This window comes from Uranotaenia lowii, chromosome 2 (genome assembly GCF_029784155.1).
Source record: "Uranotaenia lowii strain MFRU-FL chromosome 2, ASM2978415v1, whole genome shotgun sequence".
NCBI lineage: Eukaryota > Metazoa > Arthropoda > Insecta > Diptera > Culicidae > Uranotaenia > Uranotaenia lowii.
In genome coordinates this window covers 332,855,054-332,883,010 of record NC_073692.1, presented here as the reverse complement: position 1 = coordinate 332,883,010, position 27,957 = coordinate 332,855,054, and the positions used below count along the sequence as shown (strand labels likewise).

The 27,957-nt window shown below is 35.9% G+C and overlaps 2 protein-coding genes across 9 annotated transcripts in view; both read left to right on the top strand.

The window, feature by feature from the left end:
- LOC129748030 (solute carrier family 12 member 4) overlaps window positions 1–27,957 on the top strand; it is a 780,735-nt gene that overhangs the window by 663,765 nt on the left and 89,013 nt on the right. For all 8 annotated transcript variants that reach the window (XM_055742491.1, XM_055742493.1, XM_055742490.1 and 5 more), the window contains one exon: window positions 24,950–25,057. In XM_055742491.1, coding sequence (XP_055598466.1) covers window positions 24,950–25,057 — 108 coding nt within the window. The remainder of the gene's footprint in view (window positions 1–24,949; window positions 25,058–27,957) is intronic.
- Window positions 26,914–27,712, top strand: LOC129748032 (phosphatidylinositol N-acetylglucosaminyltransferase subunit P-like). Its single transcript, XM_055742494.1, has one exon. It carries the CDS (start codon window positions 26,979–26,981, stop codon window positions 27,573–27,575), a length of 597 nt encoding a protein of 198 aa, XP_055598469.1. The 5' UTR covers window positions 26,914–26,978; the 3' UTR covers window positions 27,576–27,712.

The following is a 27,957-nucleotide window of genomic DNA, read 5'->3' as shown; positions in this document are numbered from 1 at the left end:
TACCAAATTGTTCCGCCAATACTGCCGTCTCAACCCTTTTTCGTAAATGAACTGAAATGCTTCGCAAACATTTTATTTCATCAACCGAAATGCTTTAACAGCCGTCATCATCGTTGCCGCCTTTATTGTTTTGCCGATTCTGGTTGCCGGACTTTTCATGGTCCATCCTTTTTTCTCCCGAACCGAATGATGATGGGCTCCTTTTGGAACAATGATGGCCCGAATAAAACTTTACTCCCTGCCTTTCAATAATTGGGCCATTCAATTGGAAAGAGATTTCAATGTAACTGACTGTTGATTTACGCGGCGCCCAACAAAGATTTTGGGAAATAAAAATAATTGGTTCTCGATTCGGAAAGCTGAGGTACATTTAGAAATACTTTAAGGTTTTCAGTAAATAAAAAAAAATCAACATTTCTTAGTCGTTATGACCGTTATGCAAAACATTTAATTTATTCTTCAAGGTACAGTATCGCAATTAAGCAACATTTGTTTCCACTCAAAGCCATACATGATCAGAGATGTCAATATTTTTTGGATTTGTATTCACTTAAAAACAGCGGGCCTCCCGAGAATAAAAACTGAATATGATTTCAGAATTCGTTTTTTATTTATTAACGTATGAAATATTTAAATTTTCATTTGGTGAATGCTGTTTTTCTAGCAAATAACATTGATTTTCCATGATTTTCCAAATAATGTTTTTAATCAATTCAAAAAAAGATCTCTCAAGAATATGAACACATTACACCTTTTTGTTCTGCTTTTGTTTTTTTTTTATCGCCAGTACTCAATTTTTATTCAAGAAGCCGTAAATGCTAAAATGACCACTTTTAAGCAAAAAAAGCATCAATCACATGAAGAACACCGACTCAGGGGTAATCTTACTACGTTCGTCGAAAAAGAACCTGATTTTTAGTGCTCATTGTATTTATGCTATTTTCCATCTACTATTTTCGATTCTACTTAAATACCCTCTGCAATTGAATCTAAATAATAAATTCTTGAGTGAACCAAAAAAATGTATGAAAGCTTCCTTCCTCCTTTTTTTTCATTGGAGAGACAGAAAAGTCCTGAAACATAAAAAAAACATTTCTCTTATTCAATAACAGGGGAGAATGAGGATACTTGTTCCCTGGGGATACTTGATTCCTTCACTATATCTCGAAACAGGAATGTCTTACCAATATCAAATGTTTTAGAAAAACGTGCCAAAAAGAACAAAACAACAATGCTGTTATGTCAACAAATTTTGAAAATGTTATTTTTCGAGTTATTGAACTTTGTTTGAAATATTATTACTGTCTGGACCAGAGGGGGCCAAACCTAAGCCCTCGAGTCCCTGGTCGTTCCTCTGGAGACGCAGTGGAGGGTGGGCACACAAGGCCTTCTTTTCTGGCTAGCTCGATCTTGAGCAGGAACGGAGCTCCTCAAGGTCGGCTTTTACAAAATTGCTGATCGCGGACTCTTCGGAATGATTAAACACACTATCTCTGCAAAATTAGAGTTTTTAGTTTTTTTATTAGGATACCTGTGTGTTGTGTGTGTCGTGTGCTTCGTTGGGCCGGCCTTCGCTGCTGATGATACTTCTCGGAACGCTCGGGGATCTAGAGATGATGTGGCTAGGCAGCTGTCGAGAATTGACGGTAACTCTGCCAATTCCTCTTCAGCTCCTCAGGCCGGAACGGATCCGTTGATGGCGCACGGAATGCAATTAGTCCCGGATGGGCGCCTGTTCTTCTGGTCTCAATGGCAGTACCAGATGCGGACCTCGACGATTCGACGAAGTCCCAGAATGCATGGACCAGATTAGACTTTTGGGTCCTGGTGATTGGAAATGGGATTATGAGTTTCTCTGAGGGCTACCGAGATTTCTTTAGACCCCCGCTTTACCTGATTCGTCTTTCTAGCACAATCGTAACTTATTTTCCGCTGTGCTCGTTTCTTTTCAACTTGGTTCGTTTAGTTAAACTTATAACTTTTTGTTTTTAACCTGTTATATGTTTTTAGCTTAAGTTTCAAAACTATAACGATACGTCATGAACGTTTCGGTGGCTAAAGCGGAAAGAAATCTTATTTTTCTTATTACCGGTAGCTCCTCACAACCCATACAAATTATACCACTTCATTCTGGACTAAAATATTTTAATTTGTGCGTTCTTTGTCGTTCCGTTCTAGTACCTCCTTTTGTGTATTTGTTTCAGTGTACCTCTGTTAACAAGCTGTGTTCTTGTGAGACCTGTATATTATTTTATCTAAACCTATCTTGCTCTGATGGAATAATTAATAGATAAATTAAACAATATCATACAATGAACAAATAATTTAAGCAAATAAACAATTAACGACTTACTTTATGGAAACTTTAACGAGTTGAATTTCGCAACGGTAACAATATTTAACAAAATGTGATTTCAAGATCTTTTTTTATCACTTTGAAATGTTTCTCACATGAAAAAATTATTATAAGAATATTAATTCCAATATGTCAATCGTTAGAGTAAAAAATGATTGATTCATAATGCCATATTTTCAAAGCAATAGTAAACTCTAATTTTTTAGGAAGAAGTTTTCCAAAATGTATGTTATGGGTATGATTGATCCCTTATAGTCCAAAAAGATATATTTTTCTTCTGAATGGATCGTGATAATTGTTTATCATGAAATTACTGATATCTTTCCAATAACTTATGTTTATCCAGTAATTGACTGATAAAAAGGACTAAAAAAACTGTATTTATCTAAATACTTGAAATTTGTGCCTTAAAGTATGCAATTACTGTAGGGTAGTAGAAAAAAGTTCAAATTCTCTTTTGTGATACTTACAAACTGTGAAATTAGAACTTATATGGCAAAAAATAGTCAACGGACCTTTCATCTTTGGATTTTACTAGATTTTTGCCAAGGGTCAGGGCATCCTGATTTAAGGATCAAGTCTCCTTTAGTAAAGGATCTAGTCTCCTGTAACTTAAAAAATCTCACTTTTTTTTAATCTTACGAAAATGCTTCTAGTTCATCAACGAGTTTACCTACCCTTTTACCTTCACATGCCAAATTTGGTTCCATTTGCGTTATTAGTTCTCGAATTGTGCAAAAAATGTATAGGAGCCCTCTTACCCCCACCCCCTTACTCTATATCTCCACACCGGAAGGAAGGAGTGGTCTTAAACCATCCTTTAAATCATAGGTGGCCAAACCATGACCCGTGGGCCACATGTGACCCGTGACCGTTTTTTTGTGGCCCGCGATGCTCTTTTTGAAATTAACATGTTCTCAGAATCGAATGTTTTTCTTGGTTCATATCTTTTAAAAAAAAATTACATTATTCTTCATCGACTTCATTCGAAATGAATGTCGGTGGAATCTCCTTGATTTGATACGATGTAATTTTACAAAAAGGTTCTGAAAAAGGATCAATTACAATTCCAATAAAAAATTGAAATTTTAAAAATTGCACAATATTTGCCACATTCACAGGGGAACAGCATTTTTGCTGCCTATTTTTAATAACTGATTTTTAAAGATGGTGGCGTCTTGAATATAAATCATTTGTCGGACTTTTTTCTATGACTTCTGAATTTAGTGATATAAATCGTATGAAAAATCAAAAATACATCAGTTTTACGTACAATCGATCTTTTATAAGAAATAAATATATTTATAAACCTACGTGAAGACTGAAACCAGATTTTGAATCTGTTTATTATCCTTTATTTGATCACAGGTTCAGATCTTGCTTGGCTCTTCGTTTCAGAAAATAATTTAAAAAATGAAAACTTACAATTTTCAGAACTTGGAATTGATAAGATTACAACTACCGTCAAACGGGGCATCATGCAACAGCGGGGTTCGATGCAACATTTATATAACACTACATTGAATCAATTTTTAATTTAATGTATTGTAATAAAGTTATCTTTTAATGATAACAAAATGATGATGACATAATTTCTCGCATCTTAAGCTAGTTGTCTTAAGTATTTTATTTTTATGTAAAATTTGAAAAATCGAGCAACAAATGTACAAATTTTAACATTTTTTGATGCCGAAAAAAACTTTACCCAGTATGACGGATCGGCTTGATAAAATTACCTACAAACTTTTTACAGGTTTCCTCATATTATACCAACATTGTTGGTGTAAAAATATTTTTCGAACAATCACCCAATTTTTTTAAATGAATATTTTTAAAATTCAGTTAGGTGTCTGGGGTTAAATGCAACAAAATGCAAATCAAAGAAATACCTTGTAAATCTCATTTCCAAGTGTTGGAATATGAATGTTTTGAACCACGCGTTTGTAAACATTTAAAGTTCATTCATCCAAACATTTATTTTTATGATTTCAGCTTTTAGAATTTTTCGTTGTATTATTTAACCCCTAAATGTATGCAGCATCCTTATTTTCAGAAAAAATGTGAAAATTTGTTTTTACAGACCCAAAAACTACTGCAATTGGTGTTGTCATGCGTAATTGTCTTTAAGACATCGCAAATATATTAAAAATTATGAATTTTCGTACATGTTCATAAGATTTTTCATTACAAACAAAGTTTGTTGCAAGTTACCCCATTTTCTAAGAAGGGTGAAAATCGCATTTTTTTAGAAAATTAAAAATAACTGAAGAAACCAATAATTTTTTTAACTACGCCAATTTGATGTCCCAGCATCCTTAAAACTTTTGATGCATAAAGGATACGATTAACTGTGAACATAAGTTTTTTAGAAGCTATTGAAGTTGAAAATTGTTGCATGTTGCCCCAGTTGACGGTATTTCTAACATCATTCTTCTTTGAGTATTTCATATTGAAGATTTTAACTCATTTAACAAATTTGTTGTAGACTGTGACACGATTCGACTTATGTTTAAAAAATATCAAAGATTCAAAAAGGCTTAAATCTTTTTTAAAATTCCGTCAAAGTTGCCGTATTTTTGCAAGATTAGGAAAAATTTACAAAAAGAAAACTACTTTTTTTCTCAGATGGCAAAATTAAACGCGGTCATTTGAAAAGTTATTAATTCAATTGAAAATTTGTTTTCAAAACCTTTGTGTTACGTGAAGAAATACCGATTTGATAGCTGAGTTTGTACAGCTTCAAAGCTAAAATTAGATATGTATTTCGTTATTTTTAGGGAAATTGTTAGCTTATTTCTAGACTTACATTTCAGTACAATCTACGTGTTTTTGCCCAGATTTTCAACTGACTACAACGTCTGAGGCACTTTACTAACTGCCTTATCAGCGTTCCCTAAATTTAATGATTTCTAATTAGTAATCTAATTTTATAAATGTTATGATTTGGTGCTCGCTCACCTTACGCAACGAATGATAATTTTGGTTATAAATATGAAAACCACTTTGGTTTAACCGTAGCTCATGTGTCTCTGTCTGGTACGAGACTGACCGACTGTGAGGTTAGAATTAGGTTAGACGAAAATTTAATATGAAAATGAGGAATTCTTACAACTTGGAAGAAATTCGTTGGCCTCCACGGGTCAACTATACTTCACTTGATTTACACAGAGCTCAATAAAAAAACCCAAACTACCAAAACTACTGATAATATTTCCGACGATGTAACTTAGGAATACTTGCGAAAGGCACGTTTGCAAAATGAGGTGATGTGGCAAATGATGACAGATTCTAGTTGCTTTCTGTGTTGGTGTTGTTTTGTTGCAGTTATACTTGTCACTGTACCGAGGGGTGTGTGCCTAATCTACACCCAAAATTCAGCCTCTGTGCCAATGGCGTGTAGTCAATTACATAGCATCATTGGTACAAGAAGATAACGCGACCGGTGCTGATTCGATTTGCTCCCACTGGCATTAATCTCCCAAGTTAACCGAATTGCGTATGTCTGAAAGAAACAAAATAAAAACGTTTGTACGTCCCTCCCTATCGCATCACAAGACGAAGAAGGATAGAAATAAATACCGGCCAACACCAGGCAGCCAGCGAACCGAGCACTGTGCGTGTGAATGTAGCAAAAGCAACAACAAAAATATCCTTCTAATTCAATCCACTGGCACCGGCAAACCACGGCCAAGCTGTGCGTGTATGCAGTAAAAGCAACAAAAAAAAACATTCCTTCAATTTACCGGCAAGCAACCACGCACCGGCCAAGCTGCCCGGCTTTAGGCTGATGTCATGCTGACGCAACTAGCAACGCAACGCAACGCAACGTTCCAATAAGATTGCGTTGCATTGCATTGGTATGTCATGCTGGCGCGACCTGTCACTTTGAAATTCCCTACAAATCATACCTTCTCTACATCTGATAATGCTTTGAATCGTCTCCTTTCTTTCCGGAGCCATCAAAAACTCATCAAATCACGACCCGGATTGCAAGAATGCCGAAATTTGAACCGACAAAATTCCTTGTTTTTTTGCCGGAACTAAGAATTCATGAAAATTTTCTCGCCGATTAAGATAGTTTTTAGTTTATTATCACAAGTTCGGACAGATCTTCGTACTATTGTGCTTAAAACCCGGAATCACTGCTTCAAATCGAGAAAAAACAATGTTCCTATTGGATTTCCTACTAGTCGCGCTACTAAACACATCGGCATCAGATTGGTCGCGCTACACAAAGCGACCAGTATGACAGGTCTGCGCGATTTCCATGGAGATCAAATGAGAGCTGGTTAGTCGTGTGAACGTTGCGTTGTAGGTCGCGTTGCTAGTTGCTTCAGCATGACATCAGCCTTAGCAGCTGTGTATATGTAGCGTGTGTATGTAATAGCAGGCGGTAAGCAAACACAGTTCTCATACAATGGGTTTCCCGTTTCCTTCACTCCCGTTCCCTTTCCCGTTTCCATAACAAAACAAGCTGCCCGGCTTTGGCAGCTGTGTATATGTAGCGTGTGTATGTAATAGCAGGCAGTAAGCAAAGCACAGTTCTCATTCAATGGGTTTCCCGTTCCTTCACTCCCGTTCCCTTTCCCGTTTCCATCGAAAGACAAAGGAATGCATTGAAAGAAGGCCAAACGCCGGGAAGCCGCCGTTGTGCGTTTTTTTTTGATTGATCGGTGACAGAAAGCCTATGACAAATATCCCTCATCCTGTATGAAGCTTGAATAGTACACTGGTTATAATGCCGGTCTGGCAAGACGCTATGATTGGTAATTTGAGTTCGATTCTCACTACGGCGCTGTGGTTTTAATATTTATTTTTTTTGTTTCTGGGATGAATTATCCAATAGGAATAGGTTTTTCTTGTTTCGCTTGAATGTAGTGGTCATCATTTTGGTTGGGAGCCGAGTCCTTATGCCAGTTACGGTTTTTCAAACATACCGTTTTCGGCACAGTGCACATTTCAGCGCATTATCGGCACAGAGATATGCTAAATAGGCATTGGATTTTTGCAACCTCTTCTATGGGTGTAATAATACGACTTACCAGATGTGTCGTAACACTTTGAAATGTTCAATAGTCTACCGAAGAAGTACGAAAATTTAACTAATTAATTTTTCCCCATTTTTAAGAGTTATCTCGAAAACAAGAGCTGATAGAAAAAATCTAATTACATTGGAATCCAATAAGTTAAAATGAGCTCTTAAAGTTTCTGCACCTCAGAAAAATGTAAATTTGGATGCTTTGTGTTATCTGTACTTTTCATATAATAATCGTCCATTTATTCAGAATGTTTTTGGTTATTTCATACCATAGATTTATTAAGGGGTCTCCAACAGTTGTTTAAGCGTTGTGAGTTTTCGAACGAACTCTCTCTTTAATTTAGGGGAGTTTTGAGGGCCTCAGGAAAACAGATCATATCAAACATAAAAAAATTTCGAACCAAATTTAAAAAGCTTAGAATTGCTATTGTGTTCTTAAAAATTTGAATATTATCAAAAATTCCACTGAATTTTTTTTGTGTGCAAAAAAAAGGGTAAATTTTGAGATTTAACTCGAAAAAATTCAGGAGGCTCGTGCTTATAAGTATTTTAAGTAAATGATCTTTTAAATGCCGAAAGCTTATGAACGGAACAATTTTTCAATAATTGCATTCCATTTAATATTTTTTATTTTATTTCGAAACACTTACAAAATTTTTCAGGGAGACCGGTAAACTTACAAACGGGCGGCAATTTGACATTTATGGAATAAATACCTAATGAAATTTTCAAACCGCTTGAAAGAATTTGTAAAAAAAATGCATAAAACAATATTTCTTACGATGAATTTGAACTTGAAGCAACAATTTTTCATTGTAATAGCGTATCCTGTTTTTTTCCTTGAATATGAATGAAAAATTTCTCGTTTGGCCCTCGAGCAAATCTCAAATCCAAAATTTGGCCCGCCTGTTGAAAATGCTCGCCACCCATGCTTTAAATGTTCTTCCTATCCACATACCTTTGCATACCAAATTCGGTTCGTTTTGCTTGATTGTTTCTCGAGAAATTTAAACGTGTTTCTTCTGTTTGTAAAACCCTCTCTAGAAGGGGGAGGGTTTCAAACTATAATAGAAACCTTTCCCGGTCCTCACCTATCAGTTGTTAAGCAAATCGGTTCTGCAGTTTCCGAATCTTTAGGGAACAGACAGATAGATAGACAGAAATCCATTTGTTAAATCTATTATATAAAATTCTCTTGTAACGGTGTTTGTAAAGCGTAGTTCTTTTAGAAATGGGACAGTTACGAATGCGTGTATCTCAAAAACCATTCGTTTGATCGAAATACTTTCTATGAAGAAAATGAAGGTAATGTTATGATATTTCCTGAAAAAATTTGAAAAAAATTGTTTATAGTTTTTTGTTAGAGAAATTTCTATTTTATTCTTGGTATTTCCCATTGGCCGGCGCACACTTTTTTCAGTCATGGTATTGATCAGTTTTTCCAACTTATACTTCGTTAAATCTATATTTTAGGTGGATTCACCCTCATTCTTCAATTTCTGATACTTTTTGGTCCAATACTTCTCTTTTAAAAGAAACTGGAAGCATTTTAGTGGATACAGTAGTTTCGAAATGAACAAATTTGATTATTTTCGACCACATTTTTGAACGTTTTTATTGGAATTTCTTCTGGCAAAATCTGACAAAAACGAAGTAAAACCATCATAAGATGTTATAATAAGATAAAATCGGTTAGTATAAATCGTAGGTTGCGGGTGGTACATACAAGATTACTCTTTTTTGGCTTTTCAAAACAGCGAAAACCAAAGTTTCGTTTTGAAAATTTTTGTTAATTTTTCGCAGGAGAAGAATTTTAGCAAATCATTATAATTTTATACAAAATAACCAGCAAATACATACTTTAATATACTCGCGATCTTGCAACGAGCAGACATGGTTAGGATTCAAACGCTGGAATTTATTTAAAATAGGGTACTTCATAAGTTTTGTCGTTCATCAGAAATCATCTGTCCCATAGCTTCGGTACCGGCTATACAGCTTACGAGCTCTGGAACTAGTAAAAAATGAATGTTTGAGGTTCGGTTTGAATGAGTCATCATTAGGCAACACTTTCAGCTTATCGGAGAAAATTGTTTTGGACATTTCAGCGATCTACCCTTAGTTTTTCGCTTATTGAAAATTAAAAATACTGGTATGAGACTTGACTTCCCAGATTACCCTCAACCGTAGTTGCCAATCTTGTGCTTCACTCCAATGCTTGATTTGAACTTTGTGAACATTATTGACAGTGTTTGCATACTTATCCACCACAAAAACTCAGTAATTCTTTGAATAATCAACGGTTTTGTCAGCTAACAATTTGATAATGACGAATTTTAAAGGAAACTGTGCAAAATAATTTTTTTCTTTTTCTCTTGCATCGTAGATAATTAAAAACCGCGTTAATTTAAAATTTTGAAAAAAATAGGTCGAATAGTAGTTTTTACAGGCAACAAAATGCTGTCCAAATTTTGAATATCCGATAACTAGTAAACGAGCTATCAGCAAATTAAAGTGTCCCATTTCTAAAAGAACTAAGCTTTAGTACTACTCCTCCGAAATTACCCAAAAGATACAAGTGAAATTATTTTTAAAATATTCTGTGGGCATGCGAATCGGTTTATATTTAATAAAAATAACAAAAAGTGGCATCAATTGTCCGTTATAATTAAATTTGTAGTTTTTTGAATGAAATTAAAGTCATGACATCCATTTTCGGAGATTTTCTTTACTCCGGGCGCCGGGTGATTTGTTATTTGTCTCCATGGTCGTCCAAGGCGTCGCAGGCAAACACCAAGAGAGGATGGTAACGATGGCATAGCATACTGATTAGTTGAAATATTTGGGCGCGTATTTCTAAACCAAGCATAATTTCAATGCATGTGCGGTATGAAGCCTAGATGTGTTTTTTTTTCTTCTTGATTCCTAGATCATTTGTACAGCACATAGTAATGAATGACACCCAGATTGATATTTTGCCGATCAAATCAATACCATTTAAACAGTTAAAAAAAAACTATTTTAAGTTCAGCAGAAATTGTTGTCTGAAAATATGAATTTAGTACTGATGCAAATAAAATTATGGTATGACTCCTTGCGGACATTTGCAAAAAGAAAGTGGGAAGATTTACATACAATTTTATAATCCAATACCCCTAGAAACATTTTTTGAACATGTACAAATGTGCTTAACTGAAAATGTTTTGGGTGCTTTAAATTTACAGAGCAACAACAAAATCCATTGAGGATGATTAGACACAAGAGCCTGTCCTTTAAAAAAGATGATATAGGATTGATGTTTATTTTAAGGCCTAATGCAAAGAATTTTTTGAAAGTTATCAATAAAAATGAAAGAATTTTCAGTTAAAAGATACACTAGAGCAAGTGCTAACGTTCAAAATTTACAAAAAAAAAAATATAAATTACTCATGTATACATGTTCACATTATTTCTTCATCTTTAAATCTTTGAGCCCAATTAAACAATCTGACTAAATAATCTCAACTTTTTTTTTTAATTCATTCACAGAAAAACTGTTCACAGGTTCACTGTTTGTTTACACAGAATTCGAGTTCGTACTTAACATGAAAGTGTGTTTATGTTTAACATATTTTGGCTACATAGAAGAGACTTTTGATCCGCTTTTTTGTTGAAAAGCTTTTCTGTGATTGATATTCTAGAAGCATTATTTTTTTGATAGCAGAAACTTTTTATAAGTTTTTATTATGACCTGAAAATGTCGAAAATGATATTAACTCCTGTCATTTCACACGGTGAAACAAGTGGCAACGCTCCTTTTAGTCATGAATCATATACCTTTTAAGAATTATTTCTCCAAAATGATAAGAAAGGGTATACCGAATGTTAAATCTGAAGCGGATATTCAAAATTACTAAATGTCTTTGTAAATGAACGTCTTATGGTTAAACAGTGTGCAGTGAAATTGAAGTACCAAGCATTATTTTATTCTGTTGAAAAACTGCAGATATATCAATGAAAGTTGATAAAAAAGACAAACAGGAAAATGTATTTAATTTATTTTAAAGTCTTTACACTGACGCATCTGAAAAAGAGCAATGTGTTTTCACTTGCATAAGTAAATGGGGAAAATGTACCTTTACTTAGATATTTTTTTTTGAAAGAATATGAAAGTTGAACTGTGATGATAGCCGAAAGACACATATATGTTTTTATAGGTTTCGAGGTACATGTACATGAAAACTTCCAAAAAAAAAAAACGAATGAACTCATGGAACTCATTGTAGCCATACTTTTTCCTGCTTTCAAACCCGATCGTTTTTTTTAATTAGGTAAATGTTCGAAGGAATTTAATAAGCATGTTTTGCTGAAATAAATAATAAAACGGTAAACTTTTTTTTTGACATGGTTTTGATGAAAATATGGATATTATTTAATTACCACTGCTTCCAAGGGTGAAAATAGTGAACAAAAAGCTGCTTGAAAATGGTTAGTAAAAAATTTTCTCTCCGAAGAAACTCGGGAGCTGAAAGTACTGCGTAAGGCATAATATTGGGCAAATACTCCTTAAATGGTCCCGATATTCAAAATTCTTTTTCCATAAAGTTTCATGTGCAATAAATTCCAACTAATGAGAAACTTTTGATTCCGATTTCAACCTTAATGTGAACTCGAGCAAAGTGGAGTAAATCAACTAAATGGCATTCAATAAATGAAACATAGATATTATCAACATAAAGTTATTTATGGAACAAGCTACAAAGAGTGGATTTTTTAAGCATGCTGCATGAGGCTTGCCAAGTTTGATGGTCACGTTGAGTGTTGAAAAACTCAAATTTTCAACGGGAAGCTGATACCTGACACCATTCGGCAATAATCAAAGCATCCGACTCAAAAAAAAGTAGATTAAAAGTTTTCCTGTAAGATGCATGTAAGATTGATTGAAGGTAATGTTTTGATAATCTATGACAATACCCGAAAAATTGAGTTAAAATTTTTAGGGTTGATTCCGATAGAATTAATCGTGGCAATTCGAGTAAACGGAAAAAAGGAGATGTGAAAAAACTAGGACATGTTCACAAAAGCGAGACGCCAAGTTAAACATGGTAAGACGAAGTTTACCGGGTCTGCTAGTATACCTATAGATTTGAAAAAAAAAAATGAAGGTCTTAGAGATCTCCTTAAATCCCTTATATTTGCGGAAACGAAACGGCAAATCTTCTGTTTATATGCCAAAGAAGAAAAAGAAAAACGTTTTTTATTGGGAAATCGAAAAAACGGCTATTAAGTAGCCATTTTTTAAATTATACCACTCCGATCAGACCTTGTTGATCGAAAGAATTTTAAAAATTTTAACTGTGACACAAAAAACAATAGGAAATATAGGGTAAAATAGCGGACAATAAGCTTCGCATAAGCAATGAAATTTTACGTGATACGATCCGATTAATTCCCTGGAGATGATGCTTAACAGCATCGAAACGTCGGGATAATCGAAAAATCGTTTTCGAAATTTACTGACTGAACTGCCGAATACAATCGCATTTTTTCAATGTTGCAGTGTTGCGACACCAATTGATCTTATCTTAAGTGAGCACCCATAATATTTGGAAGCTCGAACCACTTAAAATAAATTTAAAACTGGCATGGAATCCTTAGCAAGGCTTCGCTTCCGAAATTATAAACTCATCAGGAAACAGCAAAAACAAAAACAGCTTCTTGGAGCATTTGCATACCAAATCTGCGATTTGCTCCTGACTTCCCTGAAAATGTTATTTGATGACAATATTAAATAACACAAACCACACGAGCACAGTTGAAGTAAATAGCCAAATTATGATTTGAAAGCTAGTAATGATGAACGAGCAACAATTTAACATCATTTGTCATGTTCCAAATATGTTCCAATCTATTTTCATTCGGATGTTATTTTACAAAAAAGCCCTGAATTGTAAGGATTATAACGGATACCTAAATGACAAAACATAAATAGTTGTAAACAACATAACAAAAGCAGGTTTCAAATTTCTTAAAATTCTTACAAAAGATACACAGTGCCCAGATCGAGGTAAAAATAGAAGAAAAAAAAGCCCAACAGAGCGAAACCAATCAGCTTAACTACTTATCAACTGAACTATGAATCTTTTAAATATCAGGCATTTAAAAGAAGCTTCTTTTTTTTCTTTCGATCTTATAAATATGTTTAGCCTCAAGGCTTAGTTAAGACTCTACATTGGCAATACAATTTTTACGAAATTTTCATGAGTTAAGTGAGAATTCTTACTAAGAACACAATAACATTCTTGGAAGATTTTAAGTTTAGTTCATTTTTGGCGACTGAAAACGCCGACACATCAATACATTACCAGTGGATAGGAAATTTTGATATTAATATAAAAAAAAATAAAGCGGAATAATTTGCTGATATTTTTTTTAAATTTTGGATTTTCTATTTATCTCCTTACAAATTTTATGAGAAAATATAAACAAAAATGCCTTTAACTTTTTTCCCATACTTCAAACTTCACTACTCTTTCATCTGTTTGTAGGCTTGAAATCTTCACTTCAATTGAGTTCACGGATTACTACAGGGATGCCAAAATTAATGATAGTTTTTTCGATGGAAATTTTAACGTTTTTTTTTTTCATAAATTTTTCAATTTCAAGGCATTCGCAGATCGCTTTAGAGTTGTTCAATTAAAGTGAAATTTTGCACATTTTGCTATCTGGAAAAAAACATCAATATTAAGGAGGTTGGAGCAGCGAAATTTTGGCTTTCAAAATCCATCATATAGCTAAAGACCATCCTAATATACATACTGTCCAGATATTTTTTTTTAAATTATAAATATTGGCCGTTTCACCTTAGTAATTTTTACCACGTACATCCCAAGTTATCAGAAATGCGAAAAACCGGACTAATTTAGTCATTTTGGAAGATTTTGGATCCTGATTTCGTATCTTTCGTCATATTTTGATTATCACTTCTAGTTTTGGTGGTTTGTTGTAAAAAAATATAAATGATTCTGACAGCGCACAAAAACGTTTTTGAGATTCTCGTATTCAACATTTTAACTTATTTTTCAACTTTGCTAAAGCCTGCCAACCGCTTTGACTTATACTTTAGCCTAGGTACTAGCTAAGAATACTTATAACTTCAATTTTCCAAAATTCACTCACCTTTTTTTCTCAAAAGTCAAAACCACTCGCGGTTTTTGAAAAAGAAGATAATTGAATTAAATCCTGGGGGTAGGAACACACGGTACTTCATTTGACAATATCCTTGCTATCAGATTGATTCCATCCTGCTTTGTCTTGTGATAGGATATGGGATATGTTTTATTTGTTTTTTTTCCAGACATATGCAACACGGTTGCGCTGGAAGGACAATACCAGTTATAGAAAGCTTGTTAACGCCGGTCCGGCGTAGAATGTTATACCGATAATTCCATCTCCAATAAAGATCATTATTGGAGTAGAGTCTGATTTGTGGGTGTGCTCTGATGGAATAAAAAATTAAATATCTAAACCAACCGAACAAACAAAAATATCGGAAAAATGCAACCGAGCCTCACCGAAAAAAAGAAAGATTGTAACTCAATCAAAAGACGAAGGAAAAACTTTGCAAGACATGAACAAATTCCCAAACGATCCCCATTATAGCACATCACTCGGATCGGGAAATGACCGTGGGGAAAACGGTGAAAGCTAAAACATCAGAACAGAACGGACAAGCTTCCTGATGCTTCGGGGATTTGTTCGTTCCCATCAAACACACGTCCATAATCTATATCTATGTATGTATGGTGTGTATGTATGTGTGTGTACCTTCTAGATATTTGTCAGTGTTATTTGCTGTTGTGTGTAGAACTTTGTGTCCGAACGAATGGTTCCCACTCGAAAAAGTTCTGCTGTGCTGTGTTGTAGTAAATTCAATTATGACATCCTTCTCCCGATGTCTTCCGATTGTTCTCCACTGGAAATTTCCGAGTTTCGCTCTATTGGTTCCAATATTTGTCATATTTTGATCTGGTTTTCAAAAGGGATCAAATCTGTTCTCCAAGTTTTTTTTTTGTCTGGCTGTCTTTGTTTTGATGTTTTGTAAATATGATACTAATTCTAGCAGAAATTTGTAAACCGAGAAAAATAATTGACCTTTTTGAAAAGTTAAAAGGAAAATTTCGTATGTGCGATATCTAGCAGCACCGAGGCATGAACGTATCGCACCAGTCATCGTAGTTTCAGCAACAAAAGCTCACTGGCTGGACATTGGACAATGGAATTCGTTTCCCTTCGTCAGTCATCCATACATTCATAATACTCGCTTCCACCCACAACTTTGTGACCAATAATTTATGTTTAGTCCAGCGAGTCCGGAACCATACTAGACAATAATAACCATAATTTTTATCTTGCTTTGGTTCTTCGGAAGCTGAATGTGCCGTATGAAACTAGTCACGTGGATGCTTGAATGTAAAGTAAGAGAAACAAAAAAAAATCGAATAAATTTATTGAACTGTTTTCTACCCTTGTCGTCGGCCATTATCTTAGTTTAGTTTAGGTTAGTTTTGCTGGACTTTTAAACGACACTGAATTGTTTTTAATTTGTGGAAGATATCTAGTCTATCTTGTCTATCAGCTTAAATGTTCGGTCCAATATTAAGGAAGTATTGAGTGAATTTAACACCCATCTTTATCATATTTTAATTCATTCGGAAGGGGCGGATCAGTTCAAAATTTGTAATTAAGATGAATTAGTGCAATATTAAAAACATTTAGGATCTCAAGATAAGGTTCTTTAAATTCAAAGATTATATATTCTAATAAGTCGAATAAAAAAAATTCTCGAAAATAAACTCAATTTCCCTATTTGATTCAAATAACAAATCTGCATCAAAGCAACGAAAAGTTCCATACCGTAAAATGGGGTAAATCGGGACAATTTCCGAACAGTTTCCGTAATATTTCTGTAAAATACTGTTACTTTAGCACCCGATTTGTTTTAGACGGTGTGTTCTGTTGACCTGAACAAAACTTAATCAAAGCAAAAAACCATAAAGTTAAAAGGGTTTTTACTATCAATTTTTAAATATTAATTCTTGTTCACCCCCCAGATGGGGTGATTAGAAACAGTTGCTTATTTATTGAGAAACTAGTGTGCTTAGAACCTGTTCAACAATAAAACATACTTTCATTTTAGCTTCCGCAAATCAGTGCCTAGTATTTCGCTTTGTAGATATATTTTTTTGATTTTTCCCATCTTCAGTAATCATCTTTTTCATCACCCACACTGAAACATCACCCACGAAGAAATGTTACTGATGGTGCCTAACTCCAGGGGCAAAAATGTCGAAAAAATTTAAGTTTTTTTAGGGTTTCCTGCGCAAATTAAAAGCCAAATTCTTCTGGGATCAACTTGAAGGTTCATTTTCCTCTGTTTTAGACTATTTTCAACGATCCTAGGGGTTTCCAAATACTATTTTCTACATGTCCCGAAACATTTCTTTGGCCCTCCCGATGGGTGAATGAATGAATGATTTGAATTAATTGTCTGCCTTTTATAACTGGAATAAGAAAAGTTGAAGGAATCCTTTTTCGCTTACCAAACTTGCAGACATGACACATCTAGATTTCGAGTGTTTCCAAACAGCACTTGTCATGGTATGAAATTTGATGTCTTTTTATAACTTCGGTAAACATTATTTCATTTTTTTAAGCAACATAAAGTTAGTTGAATTTGTATTTGCTTTTACGCATTAAATCAAGGAATGTTTTGGTTCTGAAAGGAGAAAAAAAATAATGTGTAGATTTCTTGATATTTGGATCCCAAAAACCATCTCAAAAACAATTTTTCCCATGTGTCTCCCAATTCACCTCCATGTCCCCATATTAACCCACTTTACGGTACTTAAAGAAATGAAAGTTTTGAGAGTTCAATATTGGCCTAGTTAAGGTATCGAAATACCAATCAATGTTCTTCGATGCATTATAAATACTCAAAATATATTATGAGCAGATTAACAGAGTTTTCTTAACTTATTATTAAATATATGTTGCATTCCTAATGATGATCGATTTTTCATTTGTCCTAAGCCTCATGGCCCCCTTTTCTATTATTTCAAAAGCTAAAAATAATCAAAAAAAAACTTGAATATCTTACCAGAAAGTAGACATTTCAGGACATTCAATCTGATTTTCGTAACTTAGAAAAAAGCTACACAACAGAAAAATTACACAGGCTTGAAAATCTGGTTGATCAATTTTAAACTCAATTTTCACTTCTGCATAATTTGCTTGTTTTAGCTTCTTCTCAAGAAGCTGAAAACAGAAAATCAGATTGAATTTCCTGAAATGCTTTCTTTTCGATTAGTAGTTCAAGTTCTCTTTATTTTTCAACAAAAAGCATAAAAAACTTGGTCCTAAAAATTCAAACAGCTATATTTTACCCAATAATCCGATTGGGTACGTGTAGGTATCTAGCTTTAGTTCAACATTTAATTCAAATGTTTTTCAAATACATATTGAAATGTTGAAGAAACATTTTTTTAAATTTACCACTGCTTTACACTCGTATTTCAGTGGTTTAACCGATTTTGAAAAAAAAATGGAATCGAAACATATCCAGGTTTTCGATTCCATTTTTTTTTTTTCAAAATTTCAATGTTTAAACGTGTTGTCACTTTTAAATTTTAACAGATTGGTGTGAAGCTAGTTAAAAATGGTTCAGTAGTTTCGAAGATTAGAGGTGTAAGATCTGGCGTTCCCACATTTTTCTAAGACTGGACCATAGTGTATTAAAATACATGTCAGGACTTTAAGTCTTCGGCATTTAATCAAAATGGAAAAGAAAGCTATGAGGCTCATGACAAAAATAAACCATTTATCATTGGGATACAAACAAAAATGTAAAATAAACAAAGAAAAAAAAGTTGCTCAACAACATGTGCAAATGGTTTTGTTTTTTTATTAAGAAATTTGAGGAAAGTTTAAAACTTATTTAATTTTAATTTGGACCAAAATTCTAAATTCAGATGTACGAAATTATTTTTATAATACAAAATATAGAAAGGAAAAGATTTTTAATTGATTGCATTGGAATTCCAGCGGAACTAGGGAAGGTTCTTGAACGTTCCAAAAATTGGGCAGCCCTTCTGTTTACCTTATGTTTTAGTTATATTGGCACCACTGTCTATTTGAAATGATTCAGAATAAATCAAAACGTTGTAACAGTCGAACGTGTTTTTTTGTTCTACCGTTTCCAGCCGAAAAATCATTCGTTTTTCCTCTTGCCAAATTCCCTGAGCTGTGCGAAAAACATTTTGGTCCTAATCGATCCAGATAGCCTCAGGAATTTCGAATGATTTCCGGCTATCGAAAAGTTTATCGCGAGTGAATTCGTACCGTGTGCGAAAATTTTCGGCTCGATGCCATTTTGGGAAAGTCCGTTGCTTCCCAAAACTGATTGTGTGTGTGCGCATCGCACAATTGTGAACCACGTCCAGCCATCTTGGCGAAAAAAGTCCGTGACTTTCAGTAGTGTGTGTGTGCTCGTAGCACATTAGTGGAAAAAGTCCGCCATCTTGGCGGGTAAAAATTCAGACAGTACAGTAGTGTGTGTGTGCGGTGGCACTAGTGTAAATCGGTCCACCATCTTGGTGCCGAGTGTAAACGTGCCCAAGGCACAGTGAGAAAAAAGACTGTCAGCCATTTTGGCTCATTTTGAAATTGAACTTAATTTGAAATAAAAACAGTGTTTCCCACAAAAGGAAAAAATTGAAAGTGTTTCCTACAAGAGGAAAAAATCAAAAAGTGATTTACCACCTGCGGGTGCAAAAAACAAAGTGCAAATAGTGTCGGAATCTGAAACCCCGCGCCGTGAAATCCCTGGAGGCAAAATTCCGAGAAATATTCTGCCGTCTATTGCGGAACAGAAAACTGCCCAGGACCTACGCGACCAGCAACGAAAAATGGCTCGAGAATTGTGCTGTCTTCTCGACCGCCGGGAGTTAATTTTCGGCAAATTGTTGCAAATTGAAGATTCCCTCAAGGCTGAACCCGTGAGCATCCATTTGCTCAAGCTGCACCTGGAGACACTACGTAAGTGTGAGGATGAATTTGACAAGGTCCACGTGGAAATCGTCGCCAACAAGCCAAGGGATGAGCGAGACGATGAAAAGGACGAATATCTGCGATTCGAGGCGCTCCATAACCAAATGTATGTTGAGTTGCAAACAAAAATTGATAGTCTTACTCCCGCTCTCCCATCGACCAGTGGTGAAATGGCTCGACCAGTACCCCCGCAACAGATCTACGTGCAAGCTGGCGCTCAACAATTACACGCTCCGTTTCCGGTCTTCAATGGCAACCCGGAGAACTGGTTCAGCTTCAGAAGCCTCTTCCAGAGCATCATGCAGCGCTACGCCAACGAGACTCCCGCCATGAAAATCCTTCATCTCCGAAACGCGTTGTTAGGTGACGCCAAGGATAAAATCGACCAAGATTAAAGAGACTACATACAAAGAGGCGCAATCTGATCCCTTCCAAAATAATAAGCTTGCAACCCTGCTGTGGGGCTGCCTTTAAGATTACTTGGTTTTGCTCGATTGGAATGACACTGACAGAAAATCGAAAATTCCAATCGTGACATTTCGTCTCTTTGTTTACTATAGGCTCGTTAACCGAGATGTCATAAACACCAACGATTATGACTTGGCGTGGAAGATTTTGGAAAACGCCTACGAAGACCGACGACTGATTTTGGATACACACATTGACGCCATACTGGATTGTCCGAATGTCACCAACGAACATCGAGGAAACAGTATTACCAAGCTGGTCGAAACATGCACCAAACACGTTGATGCTCTTCGTGGTCATGGTTTTCCAATAGAAGGGTTAGCTGAGTTTCTCATCGTCAATGTACAAGAAACTCGACAAAGAAACCAAAGAGCAGTGGGAAACGAAACTTCTGAGAAACGAGCTACCTGAATTTCAAGAATTCATCGACTTCCTGCGGGAGAGAGGACGAGTTCTGCTGCGCACAAGTCGCTCCGAGCAGCCAGCAAGGCAGCAGTCAACAGTTCCTGCTAGACGCCCAACATACGGTCTGAAACCAGCGGCAAGATCATTCTTCCAGATGGCGAAACAGTCGTGTTCCTGCTGCAAGGAAGATCACTCCATCTAACGGTGCCCCAAATTCCAACAAATGAATTTGCCGGACAGGAAGGCTGTCGTCTCAAGGGCCAGTCTTTGTTTCAACTGCTTGCGAGCACTTCATCGAGTCAGTGAGTGTCCGTCCGAGCAAGGGTGCAAGGTGGAAGGATGCAATCGAAAGCACCACAGTTTCTTGCATCCCACCAACCCAACCAGTAGCGCAAAGATGGAAGCTGATGGTGCTGCTGAAACGCCAACAACATCGAAGTACACCACTGCAACAATGTGTGCTCACTTGGGAGCAGCCACTAAGCAGGTGCTAATATTGACAGCGCAAGTGCTAATTGTCGGGAAGAATGGCTCCACTGTTAAGTGTCGAGCGCTTCTTGACTCCGGTTCCGACAGTCACACCATCAGTGAGAGTTTGGCCTCCAAGCTTATGATCAACATGCGACCAGTGGAACTTCCTGTTAGTGGATTCAACGACACTCAGACCAATGTGAATTATACTCTCTCGACACGCATCAAATCATGTGCCAAAGACTTTTCCACCTCCGAGCTGGAATTTTTGATTGTGCCATCTGTGTCTGCTAACCTACCCTTATGCGAAGTAGATATGCGAACATTTGAAATTCCGACCGGTCTTACATTGGCAGATCCAGTTTTCTATGTCCCTGATCCGATTGACATCATCGGTAACGAAATCTTCTTCGACTTGGTACAAGACGGTAGATTGAAAATGAGCAACAGCAGCCTCACCCTAGCAGAAACAGAATTGGGCTGGGTGATGTCAGGTTCTGTTCAGCCTAGAAAACCTGAACCTCTTCCACGTGTGTGCCAATTCAACCACAAACAGGCCGAACTTGATGCTACTCTGAAATCACCGTGGAAAGTTTCATCGCGATCAGCCGATTCTTGTGATGAAATATTGCCTGCTAATAACGTTCGTTGGAAAGCAGTGGCGACTTGGAAGCATCGTGACTTTTCATCCAGGCGAAAACAATATCAACGGTATTGCTCAAATAGCCGTACTTCCTCCGGTTGATCTCGATATCGAGACTCAACGGGGGGTGAATGAACGTTCCAAAAATTGGGCAGCCCATCTGTTTAACTTATGTTTTAGTTATATTGGCACCACTGCCTATTTGTAATGATTCAAAATAAATCAAACCGTTGTTACAGTCGGTCGTGTTTTTTGTTCTACCGTTTCTAGCCGAAGAATCATTCGCTTTTCCTCTTGCCAAATTCCCTGAGCTGTGCGAAAAACAGTTCTGAAAACTTGTGATTCTGTGATAACTTATTCAGGAATTTCGAAAATTACAATTGCCAGTGGGTTAGTAATGTTTTTTTCGAATACTTGTCTAGGGAGCGCCAAGCTTGAAAATTATCCAAATGGGAACAACAAGTCGTGAAAAAAGTTACGAACGTACGATCTAATAAATTTGATCTATTTCCAAGTATGCTTAAGGTCGATTTGACGTTATTTTTCATAATACAATCACTGATAGAAATAAGCTACAAGTGCTTTTACCTGTAAATTTCTCCTTTCAGTATTTCTCGTTTACATGGAGTTTTCGTCCTTTTTTTATTTATCTACTTTTTTTCTTTCTCTATGCTTCTCAGTGAAGCGCACACGCATCAAGCGAAGAACGAACAATCTCGAATTTGGTCCGCAATGTGTTAAGATCGATTAAATCAAGCGATTTAAAGTCAGCAAAATGGGAATAACAAATTGACCATGTCATAGTCAAGGAATCGTGCTAGTAGTTAAGCTTGTGTCGGAGGCTTCATGCATGTTTTATTCCTTCGAAAAATGACATAGATATTTTCGAACCCAACAAGCTTTACGTTAACAAATACCCAAACTGGATTCTTAAAGTTATTTGTAGAATCAATTGTCAGTTTATATTTGTTCCCTACTAAAATGTGAAGAAAAAAAGACAGTTTAATTTTTTTTAAATAATGGCATTTGTGTAGTCTAAATGTCTTGTAACCCTTATTTATATTTATGAAAATGTTAGAAAGAAAATTTAAATTAGATCATTTCATCAACAAATTCCAAGACTCTAAAATAAATAACTTGAATAATAATCTCTCTCGAAATTGGACGGAAAATCTGTCAGTGTTGCTTGTTCTTTTCATAAACGAAAGAATGCTCTGTTTGGCACATTATAGTTAATTTCATTCTAATCAGTTTTCGGGCCTTTTTGGGCCTTTTTGGTTTGGGGTTTCGATTTGAAATTATTTATGAAAAAACGCGTTCGGATTTTTTCATAAATAATTTCAAATCGAAACCCCAAACCAAAAAGGCCCAAAAAGAAAACTTCAATACACTCTATTATACATATCTACTTTTTAAAGTCTTGTTCTGCCATGAAGGGTTTCTATTTGCCAACGATTTCATCCTAGATTTCTAAAGAGTTTTTGATATTTCTCTAAGCCAATATGAGAAAGTCTTCTAGAAGTAATCAGATAAAGATTAGTAAAGTATTTGGAAAGTTTTATGGAGGTTTTCTTGCAGGGCAGAGCATTTAAGTAGTATTTTTAAGTAGGGCCTTACGTTGCCGAAAATAATTCTGTGTTTTTGCAAAAAAAATACTCTTACTTTCTGTGATTTAATTCAAAAATTCTGTGAAGGTTTTTTGTAATAGGAACAGCATAAATTTCTATGAAAAGTCATGAAGAAATGATTTTTTTTAACATTTCACTTAGAAAAATCAATTGACATCTCCGATCCTAGCATGTTTTCCCAAAATAAAGCCTGATATCCCAAAAATATTTTAACAATAGATTTAAAATTTTGGAAATACGTACAAAAACTTTTAAAATCAGTGAAAACTTTCAAAATTTTGTGTTCCGTGACACAGATTCTGTGATGAAAATTTGTTCAAAATTCTGTGAAATTATAAATTTTTCTGTGATTTTCTGTGCCATCAATTGTTGTGTCATTTTGATAATCGATAAACTATTTGTCAAAAAAACCTAATTTGCCAAGGAAACTTATCATCTATCAATTTTCCACGTTTGAAAACTACCCAAGTTTCATTTGCAACAAGCTTTTGATATTCTTTAAAAGTTGTTAAAAAGAGGGTAATTTTAAAATACATATTTTTTATGATTCTATGCATTGGTTATGTCCAAATGCCCTAGAAAATCCTTTTCTTAAATTTAACGTTATCTCTAAGTGACCTAGGCTGTTTTATATTTCTCACTTTAGATAAAGAAGAAAAACCCCAATATTTTTCCAGCAAGCTGCTTGTCTCCGAACTCCGAACTCAAGGGCTTCAACCGGTTTTATCGCATCCTTATCCGGCTCTACGGAAAAATGGAGGACCGAAAACAATAAAATGAAACAAATTCATCGGGCATTCAAACTAGTAGATATTCCTTTTCATCGGAATGATAATTTATTTACCAGCTAGCTTGGGCCACTTTCAGAAAAAGGGATTGACACCAGGGATTTTTACCTTTTTTCCTTGGATTTTTTTCCCTTCGAAAAGATGACAAAAATGTTAAAAAGGTCAGAAAACGATTGTCTTGGGCTTTGTTTTGCCTTTATCCTGAACTACAAAGAGAGGAGAATAGGCTTTTGGGTTTTTTCCTGCGAATATTAAACTATGTGAAATAGTGGGATTTTTTTTATTGTAATCTTAAAATCGGTTTTTGGGTGACAAGTTGTTGATGTTCAGCTTTAAGAAAGATAAGGTGTTTCTCACTGTTCAAACTGTTAAAAATAATTTCTCGTTATAAGTTTAACAAGAAGAACAGTTGTAGAACCTTAATCAAATTAGTAGAAAAACAGAAAAAACCAATGCTCAAATGGTACATTCGAGCAAACTAGAAACATGTGTCGCCAATGAAAACCAGACAATCGGTAATGGAAAACCACTTCCCAGCTAGCACATTTCCAGAACTCGTCACATAGGAAAAAGTGGGAATCCCCAGCAGACAAAACAGTCCCATCGATCTTGAGAGAGAGGGGAAGTTTCTTATCCCCTCGACTCGACTGGCTCTGGTCCTCCGTTTAATCTCACATTATACACAATTTCTTTCCCGGGGGAGCAACTTATCACCCGGCTAACGAAGAGCTGAGCTTTTTTCACGGTTCACTCAGCGGCTCAAAGTTTTCGCCCAAAATACCCACCCACACACACACACCCACACTAGTTAGTCGTGGGAAAATGTGTGGCAGCCAGCCGAAAAGTTGCCATATGAATCTTTGAGAACGGGAAAAAAAACTTCTTATTAAAAAATCTGAAGACCCTGTTTTGAAAACTTCTCCGGGAAACGAGAAACGATGAAGAGCTGTTTTAAGAGGGGGAGGGGATAACTTTGAAAATTACTTATTTTCACGTTTGCCGCTTTTTTTTTGTTTCTCATGATCCACTAATATTTTCTGCAACGTTCTTCTGTTTATTTTCCAGATGGATAGCGATATTTCGGCATACACCTACGAGCGAACGCTGATGATGGAACAGCGCAACCAGATGCTCCGAAAGCTGAGACTCAACAAACGCGAGAAGGAAAATGTGGTAGGTATCTTTAGCCCAAACTTTGAACCAACAAAAAAACATGACGAAAATACTCGAAAGAAAACATACACAACATTTTGTTCATCGTATTTTTTTTCGTTCCTCACTAACTCCCTTCTAAGTTCGAATCGCCCAGCCAAACAGATCATACACGCGCCATTGAAAGTTGCCAAAACTCTGCTAACGCTGCCTGTCATGAGAGCAGGATACAGTTTTTCGGTCCTTTCAGAATCGTTTAAGTAACAAAGTTTGCTATCATCTTAATTTGGTGGAGCATTAGAAAATAAGTTTCTGCTTTATTTCCATTCATCATTCTACAGCACTGAAGAAACAGAGGCAAGGATATTTGTGCGATACCCTCGGAAAGGGAAAAAAACGGAAAACACAGTCGATACTCTCAGATGGAACAGATAGAAAACAAACTGTTATCGTTCTCATTAATCTATATATACATAAATAAATATCTATTGGATGCCAGCACCTCAAGCCGAATCTTCCCACGCACAAAGATTTGGCATCCAGTTAGCTAGCTAGACACTAACTGTGTGACATGGGCCTATGTTCGTCTTTTCTGGCCCAGCTTTTATCTCGTTTCGGATGATAGATTTATGGGAAATTAGGAAAAGTTTGTTACATCCAAATGCCATGTGAGCAGAACCGACTGAACGACTGACAATATGTGTCTGATTGGGTTTTCCGTTTTCGAGTTAAGAAGAGGCGCCGCGCCGCAAATATCGATTGGCTTTTGTGTTGTAGATGGTTTTTTTTCGATTCTTTGGTTAAAATTTTTTTTCCCATCTCATACAGATGAATAATGAGCTTTTTTGTTGTGCATCGAATGGTTTTGAAGTAGGCTCAATTCTGAAAACGGGGAAAATTTACAACGGAAGTTATCAAAAACAAAACTCTAACGCCTTTTGAAAAAAATTTTTTTTAATGTTAAGAAACGGAGAAAAGGTTTATTTTTCTTTAAAAAAAAGTGTGATAGATTCTTTGATATCATGTGAACTTGGCTCTTTGAAAACTATTGGATCATAGCATTGAAGTCTGCAAACTATTTTGACGGTCGCCATAGAGAAAAAACAATCATCTTCCGAGCTCCGGTAAATGACTTTTGCTTTTGCACCACTTTCCAAATTATTAAAAAAAAAATACATATAAGAAACCTATCCTTCACGAAAACTTTAATCGATTGCTCGTTTGTTTCGGAGATGAAAGGTGCTACATGGAAGCGCTGCCGAATTTGGATGATGCTTTTCCATTAGTTCAAATGGGATGTAGCTAAAATTTCACCCCACTTTTGACAGATCTTACGGGTTTTTCTAAAGAAGAGAAAGAATAACTTTTCGATTCCATCGCCCATTGTAAAATGGTAAACAAATCATGGTTCGTGTTAAGAATCAAATTAATGTTTAAATTTTTTGCTAAGAGCAAGTTCACTGGTGTTGGGAAAAAGTGGTAGAAATTTTGTCACTTTTAGCACATTTTGAAAAATTTTCTATGCAAAAACATTTTAGAGATCTGTGGCCTACAAGTTTTTTAACAACACGTGTTGTAGTTTCACATGCTGTGATAGAAACACAGCAACACTTCTATCACATACGGCAGGAATAGAAACAGTGCTGTTAATAAATACAACGCCCAAAGATTTTGAAAACATTTTTGCATTGTAAAATTTTCAAAATGTCAAAATATCTACCACTTCTCCCCAACACCAGTGAACTTGCTCTAATGATGGAACCATCGTAGTATCCCGGAAAGTTTCATTTCTGTCAAAGCTCAAAGCGGAACCGTGCAGCGAACCGGTGCTGAGTTTTATCGCGAGTCGCGAAGCTTCTGAAGCTGGACCAGGCCGATTCTAGTCATTCGATCGTTGAATTTAGTGCCAAAACGGTGGATTGGTGTCACATTCCTCAACAGAATGCCGGAACACACGCCAGTTCCTAGTCCTTCCCGGGCCATTTATGGATTTGCGATGTTTCTGTTGTTCAAAACCCTTTTTATCCTTTACGTTCTGTGGGCTTTCATTCCCACTAAATTCCTAGACGGTTTAGGCTTAACCCACCTTCCGGATAAATATTTCGCACTGTTCATACCGATTTTGCTGCTGGTTGCGCTTACATTCTTCGTCTTTCTCGTCTACCCGTCGTTTTCATTGGCCATGACGCCGGAACCGGATTCCCGAGAGTCGGTAACGGATCGATATACGATTGTGCGTTGTCAGTATCAGTATCCGGATCGGCAACGGTGCAATCAGAAAATCGATCAACCCTACGGAGAGAGTTGGGCCGTGAAGCCGTTCTGCTTGAAACATTCGATCCGCCGGGTTGCGGCGGCTTCGGATTTGAGGGACAGCGGTCGGATTGCTAACGTTTGTGATTGTCCCGACAAGAGGCGCTGTTTGCTAAAGAAGGATCCAAGCCATCTGGGAAAATTACGGACCCGATCGATGGTGCCATCGGTGGCCGACTTGAGCCTGGTGGATGTTAGTAGAGTTTTGTACAGGAAGAAAATCTAATTGAAATTCGTCGCGATCTTCGTTTGTTTCTGGGAAGAAATCGATAGCAAGAATGCCAAATATAATTATATCAATCTTTTAACAGCTTTGTTGATAACCATTCCGAATTGGTCATTTGAACGCTTATGCGGAGCTTAGTGAACACAAAAACATCAAAGCTTCCTTCAGTTTCCTATTATTTTCCGGGTTATTTTTCGATGCTTGCAGTCATGGTTCAGAACTAGGATTCAGCCTTCAGTCCCGAAATTGAAAATTCGCAATCCGTATCCGAGATTAAGATTCGGTATCAGAACAGTATGGATTAGGATGCGGAATAATGTCAGGATTATAATTTGTTGAACTTATGGTTTTTGGATCCTCCAAAAGAAAACGTATCCCGGCA